Raw genomic sequence first — 11,528 nt, forward strand, 5'->3', positions numbered from 1 at the left:
CACTCACCCACCCACTCACTCACTCACCCACCCACTCACTCACCCACCCACCCACCCACTCACTCACTCACCCACCCATCCACTCACTCACTCACTCACCCACTCACCCACCCACTCACTCACCCACTCACTCACCTACCCACTCACTCACCCACCCACTCACTCACCCAATCACTCACTCACCCACCCACCCACCCACTCACTCACCCACCCACTCACTCACCCACTCACTCACTCACCCACTCACTCACCCACTCACTCACCCACCCACTCACTCACTCACTCACCCACTCACCCACCCACTCACCCACTCACTCACTCACCCACTCACTCACTCACTCACCCACTCACTCACCCACTCACTCACTAACCCAACCACTCACCCACCCACCCACTCACTCACTCACTCACCCACCCACCCATCCACTCACTCACTCACTCACCCACCCACCCACTCACTCACTCACTCACCACCCACTCACCCACTCACTCACTCACTCACCCACACACTCACCCACCCACCCACTCACTCACCCACTCACTCACCCACTCACTCACTCACTCACCCACCTACTCACTCACCCACCCACTCACTCACCCACCCACCCACCCACTCACCCACACACTCACCCACCCACCCATCCACCAACTCACCCACCCACCCACTCACTCACTCACTCACCTACCCACTCACCCACCCACTCACCTACTCACCCACTCACTGACCCACTCACTCACTCACTCACCCACTCACCCACTCACTCACCCACCCACCCAACCCACTCACTCACTCACTCACCCACCCACTCACTCACTCACTCACCCACTCACTCACTCACCCACCCACACTCACTCACTCACTCACCCACTCACTCACCCACCCACCCACTCACTCACTCACTCACCCACCCATCCACTCACTCACTCACTCACCCACTCACCCACCCACTCACTCACCCACTCACTCACCTACCCACTCACTCACCCACCCACTCACTCACCCAATCACTCACTCACCCACCCACCCACCCACTCACTCACCCACCCACTCACTCACCCACTCACTCACCCACCCACTCACTCACTCACTCACCCACTCACCCACCCACTCACCCACTCACCCACTCACTCACTCACCCACCCACCCTCACTCACTCACTCACTCACCCACCCACTCACCCTCTCACTCACTCACTCACCCACACACTCACCCACCCACCCACTCACTCACCCACTCACTCACCCACTCACTCACTCACTCACCCACCTACTCACTCACCCACCCACTCACTCACCCACCCACCCACCCACTCACCCACACACTCACCCACCCACCCACTCACCTACTCACCCACTCACTGACCCACTCACTCACTCACTCACCCACCCACCCACTCACTCACTCACTCACCCACTCACCCACCCACTCACTCACCCACCCACCCACTCACTCACTCACCCACTCACTCACTCACTCACCCACTCACTCACTCACTCACCCACCCACTCACTCACTCACCCACCCACTCACTCACCCCACCCACCCACCCACCCACTCACTCACTCACCCACCCATCCACTCACCATCACTCACTCACCCACTCACCCACCCACTCACTCACCCACTCACTCACCTACCCACTCACTCACCCACCCACTCACTCACCCAATCACTCACTCACCCACCCACCCCACCCACTCACTCACCCACCCCACTCACTCACCCACTCACTCACTCACCCACTCACTCACCCACTCACTCACCCCACCCACTCACTCACTCACTCACCCACTCACCCACCCACTCACTCACTCACCCACCCACCCACTCCACCCACTCACTCACTCACCCACCCACCCACTCACCCACTCACTCACCCACCCACCCACTCACCCACCCACTCACTCACTCACCCACCCATCCACTCACTCACTCACTCACCCACTCACTCACCCACTCACTCACTAACCCAACCACTCACCCACCCACCCACCCACTCACTCACTCACTCACCCACTCACCCACCCACTCACTCACCCACCCACCCACCCACTCACTCACCCACCTCACTCACCCACTCACTCACTAACCCAACCACTCACCCACCCACCCACTCACTCACTCACCCACCCACCCATCCACTCGCTCACTCACTCACCCACCCACCCACTCACTCACTCACTCACCCACCCACTCACCCACTCACTCACTCACTCACCCACACACTCACCCACCCACCCACTCACTCACCCACTCACTCACCCACTCACTCACTCACTCACCCACCTACTCACTCACCCACCCACTCACTCACCCACCCACCTACTCACCCACACACTCACCCACCCACCCATCCACCAACTCACCCACCCACCCACTCTCACTCACTCACCTACCCACTCACCCACCCACTCACCTACTCACCCACTCACTGACCCACTCACTCACTCACCCACCCACCCACTCACTCACTCACTCACCCACTCACCCACCCCACTCACTCACCCAACCACCCACCCACTCACTCACTCACTCACCCACCCACTCACTCACTCACTCACCCACTCACTCACTCACTCACCCACCCACTCACTCACTCACTCACCCACCCATCACTCACCCACCCACCCACTCACTCACTCACTCACCCACCCCATCCACTCACTCACTCACTCACTCACCCACTCACTCACCCACTCACTCACCCACTCACTCACTCACTCACCCACCTACTCACTCACCCACCCACTCACTCACCCACCCACCCACCCACTCACCCACTCACTCACCCACCCACTCACTCACTCACCCACTCACTCACTCACTCACCCACCCACTCACTCACTCACTCACCCACCCACTCACTCACCCACCCACCCACCCACTCACTCACTCACTCACCCACCCATCCACTCACTCACTCACCCACTCACCCACCCACTCACTCACCCACTCACTCACCTACCCACTCACTCACCCACCCACTCACTCACCCAATCACTCACTCACCCACCCACCCACCCACCCACTCACTCACCCACCCACTCACTCACCCACTCACTCACTCACCCACTCACTCACCCACTCACTCACCCACCCACTCACTCACTCACTCACCCACTCACCCACCCACTCACCCACTCACTCACTCACCCACCCACCCACTCACTCACTCACTCACCCACCCACTCACCCACCCACCCACTCACTCACCCACACACTCACCCACCCACCCACTCACTCACCCACTCACTCACCCCACTCACTCACTCACTCACCCACCTACTCACTCACCCACCCACTCACTCACCCACCCACCCACCCACTCACCCACACCACTCACCCACCCACCCATCCACCAACTCACCCACCCACCCAGCTCACTCACTCACTCACCTACCCACTCACCCACCCACTCACCTACTCACCCACTCACTGACCCACTCACTCACTCACTCACCCACCCACTCACTCACTCACTCACCCACTCACCCACCCACTCACTCACCCACCCACCCACCCACTCACTCACTCACTCACCCACCCACTCACTCACTCACTCACCCACTCACTCACTCACTCACCCACCCACTCACTCACTCACTCACCCACCCACTCACTCACCCACCCACCCACTCACTCACTCACCCACCCATCCACCCACTCACCCACTCACCCACCCACTCACTCACCCACTCACTCACCTACCCACTCACTCACCCACCCACTCACTCACCCAATCACTCACTCACCCACCCACCCACCCACTCACTCACCCACCCACTCACTCACCCACTCACTCACTCACCCACTCACCCACCCACTCACTCACCCACCCACTCACGCACTCACTCACTCACCCACTCACCCACCCACTCACCCACTCACTCACTCACCCACCCACCCACTCACCCACTCACTCACTCACCCACCCACCCACCCACTCACCCACTCACTCACCCACCCCACCCACTCACCCACCCACTCACTCACTCACCCACCCATCCACTCACTCACTCACTCACCCACTCACTCACCCACTCACTCACTAACCCAACCACTCACCCACCCACCCACCCACTCACTCACTCACCCACTCACCCACCCACTCACTCACCCACCCACCCACCCACTCACCCACTCACTCACCCACTCACCCACCCACTCACTCACCCACCCACCCACCCACTCACTCACTCACTCACCCACCCACCCACCCACTCACCCACTCACTCACCCACTCCACCCACCCCACTCACTCCACCCACCCACCCACCCACTCACTCACTCACCCACCCACTCACTCACTCACTCACCCACCCATCCACTCACTCACTCACCCACTCACCCACCCACTCACTCACCTACCCACTCACTCACCCACCCACCTCACTCACCCACTCACTCACTCACCCACCCACCCACTCACTCACTCACTCACCCACCCACCCACTCACTCACTCACTCACCCACCCACTCACTCACTCACCCACCCACCCACCCACTCACTCACTCACTCACCCACCCATCCACTCACTCACTCACCCACCCATCCACTCACTCACTCACTCACCCACCCATCTACTCACTCACTCACTCACCCACCCACTCACTCACTCACCCACCCATCCACTCACTCACCCACCCACCCACCCACTCACTCACTCACTCACCCACCCACCCATCCACTCACCTCACCCACCCACCCTCACTCACCCACTCACTCACCTACCCACTCACTCACCCACCCACTCACTCACCCACTCACTCACTCACCCACCCACCCACTCACTCACTCACCCCACCCCACTCACTCACTCACTCACCCACCCAACCCACTCACTCACCTCACCCACCCACCCACCCACTCACTCACTCACTCACCCACCCATCCACTCACTCACTCACCCACCCATCCACTCACTCACTCACTCACCCACCCATCCACTCACTCACTCACTCACCCACCCACTCACTCACTCACCCACCCATCCACTCACTTACCCACCCACCCACCCACTCACTCACCCACCCACCCACCCACTCACTCACTCACTCACCCACTCACTCACTCACTCGCTCACCCACCCACTCACTCACTCACCCACCCACCCATCCACTCACTCACTCACTCACCCACCCACTCACTCACCCACCCACTCACTCACCCACCCACCCACCCACCCACTCACTCACTCACCCACCCACTCACTCACCCACCCACCCACTCACCCACCCACCCACCCACCCACTCACCCACACACTCACCCACCCACTCACTCACCCACCCACCCACTCACTCACCCACCCACCCACCCACTCACCCACACACTCACTCACCCACTCACTCACCCACTCACTCACCCACCCACCCACCCACCCACTCACTCACTCACCCACCCACCCACTCACCCACCCACCCACCCACCCACTCACCCACACACTCACCCACCCACTCACTCACTTACCCACCCACTCACTCACCCACTCACTCACCTACCCACTCACCCACCCACCCACCCACTCACTCACCCACCCACTCTTTCACTCACTCACCCACCAACTCACTCACCCACTCACTCACTCACCCACCCACTCACTCACTCACCCACCCATCCACCAACTCACCCACCCACCACTCACTCACTCACTCACCCACTCACTAACCCAACCACTCACCCACCCACTCACCCACCCACCCACCCACTCACTCACTCACCCACCCACCCACCCACTCACTCACTCACCCACCCACCCACCCACTCACTCACTCACTCACCCACTCACTCACTCACTCACCCACTCACTAACCCAACCACTCACCCACTCACCCACCCACTCACTCACTCACCCACTCACCCACCCACTCACCCACCCACCCAATCACTCACCCACCCACTCACCCACTCACCCACCCACCCACCCACCCACCCACTCACTCACTCACCCACCCACCCACTCACCCACCCACCCACCCACCCACTCACCCACACACTCACCCACCCACTCACTCACTTACCCACCCACTCACTCACCCACTCACTCACCTACCCACTCACCCACCCACCCACCCACTCACTCACCCACCCACTCTTTCACTCACTCACCCACCAACTCACTCACCCACTCACTCACTCACCCACCCACTCACTCACTCACCCACCCATCCACCAACTCACCCACCCACCACTCACTCACTCACTCACCCACTCACTAACCCAACCACTCACCCACCCACTCACCCACCCACCCACCCACCCACTCACTCACTCACCCACCCACCCACCCACTCACTCACTCACTCACCCACCCACCCACCCACTCACTCCCCTACCCACCCACCCACTCACCCACTCACTCACCCACCCACTCACTCACCCACCCACTCACTCACCCACCCACCCACCCACTCACTCACTCACCCACCCACTCACCCACCCACCCACCCACTCACTCACCCACCCACCCACCCACCCACTCACTCACCCACTCACTCACTCACTCACCTACCCACTCACCCACCCATCCACTCACTCACCCACTCACCCAACCACCCACCCACCCACCCACTCACCCACCCACCCACCCACTCACCCACCCACTCACTCACTCACCCACCCACTCACTCACCCACTCACTCACTCACCCACTCACTCACCCACCCACTCACTCACTCACCCACCCACCCACCCACTCACACACCCACCCACCCACCCACTCACCCACCCACCCACTCACTCACCCACCCACTCACTCACCCACTCACTCACTCACCCACTCACTCACCCACCCACTCACTCACTCACTCACCCACCCACCCACTCACACACCCACCCACCCACCCACTCACCCACCCACTCACTCACTCACTCACCCACCCACCCACCCACTCACCCACCCACCCACCCACTCACTCACTCACCCACCCACTCACCCACCCACCCACCCACTCACTCACTCACCCACTCACTCACCCACTCACTCACCCACCCACCCACTCACCCACCCACTCACCCACCCACCCACTCACCCACCCACCCACTCACCCACCCACTCACCCACCCACCCACCCACCATCCTAGCAGGCCCTGGCAGCACACGAGTGCCCCCATGCCCACCACGCGCCTCTTCATCGGCCCCGACAGCCACCCACGGGCCCAGAAGGCCGCGGCTGGCAGGAGGTAGCAGAGGCCAACGCCACGACCCCACATCCTGTGAGTGAACTCCATGAACCAGATGAGCTTGAACTGAGACAGGGTCATGTCCCTGTTGAGTCTGCGTGGACGCAGAGACACGGGGAGACAGGGGGAGATACGGAGAGACACGCGGGGAGACACGGTCATTGTCTGTGTGGACACAGAGACACGGGGAGACAGGGGGGAGGCAGGCGGAGAGACACGGGGAGACAGGGGGAGACAGGGTCATGTCCCTGTTGAGTCTGCGTGGACGCAGAGACACGGGGAGACACGGGGCGGGGAGACACGCGGGGAGACAGGGGAGAGACACGGGAAGACACGGGGAGACAGGGGGAGACACACGCGGGGAGACACGGTCATTGTCTGTGTGGACGCAGAGACACGGGGAGACAGGGGGAGACAGGGGGAGAGACACGGGGAGACAGGGGGAGACAGGGTCATGTCCCTGTTGAGTCTGCGTGGACGCAGAGACACGGGGAGACACGGGGGGAGACACGCGGGGAGACAGGGGGAGAGACACGCGGGGAGACAGGGTCATTGTCTGTGTGGACACAGAGACACGGGGAGACACGGGGAGACACGCGGAGACACACGCGGGGAGACACACGCGGGGAGACAGGGTCATTGTCTGTGTGGACACAGAGACACGGGGAGACACGGGGAGACAGGGGGAGAGACAGGGGGAGAGACACGGGGAGACAGGGTCATGTCCCTGTTGAGTCTGCGTGGACACAGAGACACGGGGAGACACGAGGGGAGACAGGGGGAGAGACACGGGGAGACACGGGGAGACACACAGGGAGACACACGCGGGGAGACAGGGTCATTGTCTGTGTGGACGCAGAGACACGGGGAGACAGGGGGAGAGACACGGGGAGACAGGGGGAGAGACACGGGGCGACAGGGGGAGAGACACGGGGAGACAGGGGGAGAGACACGGGGAGACAGGGGGAGAGACACGGGGAGACAGGGGGAGAGACACGGGGAGAGACACGGGGAGACAGGGGGAGAGACAGGGGGAGAGACACGGGGAGACAGGGAGAGAGACACGGGGAGACAGGGGGAGAGACACGGAGAGACAGGGGGAGAGACACGCGGGGAGACAGGGGAGAGACACGGGAAGACACGGGGAGACAGGGGGAGACACACGCGGGGAGACACGGTCATTGTCTGTGTGGACGCAGAGACACGGGGAGACAGGGGGAGAGACACGGGGAGACAGGGGGAGAGACACGGGGAGACACGGGGAGACACGGGGAGACAGGGGGAGAGACACGGGGAGACAGGGGGAGAGACACGGGGAGACAGGGGGAGAGACACGGGGAGAGACACGGGGAGACAGGGGGAGAGACAGGGGGAGAGACACGGGGAGACACGGGGAGACACGGGGAGACAGGGGGAGAGACACGGGGAGACAGGGGGAGAGACACGGGGAGACAGGGGGAGAGACACGGGGAGAGACACGGGGAGAGACACGGGGAGACAGGGGGAGAGACAGGGGGAGAGACAGGGGGAGAGACACGGGGAGACAGGGAGAGAGACACGGGGAGACAGGGGGAGAGACACGGAGAGACAGGGGGAGAGACACGCGGGGAGACAGGGGAGAGACACGGGAAGACACGGGGAGACAGGGGGAGACACACGCGGGGAGACAGGGTCATTGTCTGTGTGGACGCAGAGACACAGGGAGACAGGGGGAGAGACACGGGGAGACAGGGGGAGAGACACGGGGAGACACGGGGAGACACGGGGAGACAGGGGGAGAGACACGGGGAGACAGGGGGAGAGACACGGGGAGACAGGGGGAGAGACACGGGGAGAGACACGGGGGAGACAGGGGGAGAGACAGGGGGAGAGACACGGGGAGACAGGGAGAGAGACACGGGGAGACAGGGGGAGAGACACGGAGAGACAGGGGGAGAGACACGGGGAGACAGGGGGAGAGACACGGGGAGACAGGGGGAGAGACACGGGGAGACAGGGGGAGAGACACGGGGAGACAGGGGGAGAGACACGGGGAGAGACACGGGGAGACAGGGGGAGAGACACGGGGAGACAGGGGGAGAGACAGGGGGAGACAGGGGGAGAGACACGGGGAGAGACACGGGGAGACAGGGGGAGAGACACGGGGAGACAGGGGGAGAGACACGGGGAGACAGGGTGAGACAGGGTGAGACAGGGGGAGAGACACGGGGAGACACGGGGAGAGACACGGGGAGACAGGGGGAGAGACACGGGGAGACAGGGGGAGAGACACGGGGAGAGACACGGGGAGACAGGGGGAGAGACACGGGGAGACAGGGGGAGAGACACGGGGAGAGACACAGGGAGACAGGGGGAGAGACACGGGGAGACAGGGGGAGAGACACGGGGAGACAGGGGGAGAGACACGGGGAGACAGGGGGAGAGACACGGGGAGACAGGGGGAGAGACACGGGGAGACAGGGGGAGAGACAGGGGGAGACAGGGGGAGAGACACGGGGAGAGACACGGGGAGACAGGGGGAGAGACACGGGGAGACAGGGGGAGAGACACGGGGAGACAGGGTGAGACAGGGTGAGACAGGGGGAGAGACACGGGGAGACACGGGGAGAGACACGGGGAGACAGGGGGAGAGACACGGGGAGACAGGGGGAGAGACACGGGGAGAGACACGGGGAGACAGGGGGAGAGACACGGGGAGACAGGGGGAGAGACACGGGGAGAGACACGGGGAGACAGGGGGAGAGACACGGGGAGACAGGGTGAGAGACACGGGGAGACAGGGTGAGACAGGGGGAGAGACACGGGGAGACACGGGGAGAGACACGGGGAGACAGGGGGAGAGACACGGGGAGACAGGGGGAGAGACACGGGGAGAGACACGGGGAGACAGGGGGAGAGACACGGGGAGACAGGGGGAGAGACACGGGGAGACAGGGTGAGACAGGGGGAGAGACACGGGGAGACACGGGGAGACAGGGGGAGAGACACGGGGAGAGACACGGGGAGACAGGGGGAGAGACACGGGGAGACAGGGGGAGAGACACGGGGAGACAGGGGGAGAGACACGGGGAGACAGGGGGAGAGACACGGGGAGACAGGGGGAGAGACACGGGGGAGACAGGGGGAGAGACACGGGGAGACAGGGTGAGACAGGGGGAGAGACACGGGGAGACACGGGGAGAGACACGGGGAGACAGGGGGAGAGACACGGGGAGACAGGGGGAGAGACACGGGGAGACAGGGGGAGAGACACGGGGAGACAGGGGGAGAGACACAGGGAGACAGGGGGAGAGACACGGGGAGAGACACGGGGAGACAGGGGGAGAGACACGGGGAGAGACACGGGGAGACAGGGGGAGAGACACGGGGAGACAGGGGAGAGACACGGGGAGACAGGGGGAGAGACATGGGGAGACAGGGGGAGAGACACGGGGAGACAGGGGGAGAGACACGGGGAGACACGGGGAGACAGGGGGAGACACGGGGAGACACGGGGAGACAGGGGGAGACAGGGGGAGACAGGGGGAGACAGGGGGAGAGACACGGGGAGACACGGGGAGACACGGGGAGACACGGGGAGACAGGGCGAGACACGGGGAGACAGGGGGAGAGACAGGGGGAGACAGGGGGAGAGACACGGGGAGACAGGGGGAGAGACACGGGGAGACACAGGGAGACACGGGGAGACAGGGGGAGACAGGGTCATTGTCTGTGTGGACACAGAGACACGGGGAGACAGGGAGAGACAGGGGGAGAGACACGGGAGACAGGGGGAGAGACACGGGGAGACAGGGGGAGAGACGCGGGGAGAGACACGGGGAGACAGGGGGAGAGACACGGGGAGAGACACGGGGAGACAGACACGGGGAGACACGGGGAGAGACACGGGGATACAGGGGGAGAGACACGGGGAGACAGACACGGAGACACGGGGAGACAGGAGGAGAGACATGGGGAGATTATCTGTGTGTGTATATCTCTGTGTATCTGTGTGTATCTGTATGTGTATCTGTATGTGTACCTGTGTATCTGTATGTGTCTCTGTGTGTATCTCTGTGTCTGTGTGTGTATCTGCGTGTGTATCTGTGTGTGTGTGTATCTGTGTGTGTGTGTGTCTGTGTGTATGTGTGTGTATCTGTGTGTGTATCTGTGTGTGTATCTGTGTGTGTGTGTATCTGTGTGTGTGTGTGTCTGTGTGTATGTGTGTGTATCTGTGTGTGTGTAGTCCGGCAAAACAACCCCCTACCTCCTCGCGGTGCCGGACGGGCAACTCTGTCGTGGACAGCGCTGTGGGGGGAGATCCAATTTTGATTGGCTCCTCCCCTCATGGCATATGTGTCCCACCA

The 11,528-nt window shown here is 62.5% G+C and overlaps 1 protein-coding gene across 1 annotated transcript in view; it reads right to left on the minus strand.

Moving 5' to 3' along the window:
• The window catches only part of LOC142923912 (heme A synthase COX15-like), a 30,795-nt gene extending 23,436 nt beyond the window's left edge, over nt 1–7,359 (minus strand). The window contains 1 exon segment of the mRNA XM_076064913.1: nt 7,076–7,359. Coding sequence (XP_075921028.1) covers nt 7,076–7,344 — 269 coding nt within the window. The 5' untranslated portion in view covers nt 7,345–7,359.
• Nucleotides 7,360–11,528: the final 4,169 nt, after the last annotated feature.

This window comes from Petromyzon marinus, unplaced genomic scaffold (assembly GCF_048934315.1).
Source record: "Petromyzon marinus isolate PM22_M1 ecotype Great Lakes invasive population unplaced genomic scaffold, UKy_Petmar_22M1.pri1.0 PM_Scaffold_89, whole genome shotgun sequence".
Lineage (NCBI taxonomy): Eukaryota > Metazoa > Chordata > Hyperoartia > Petromyzontiformes > Petromyzontidae > Petromyzon > Petromyzon marinus.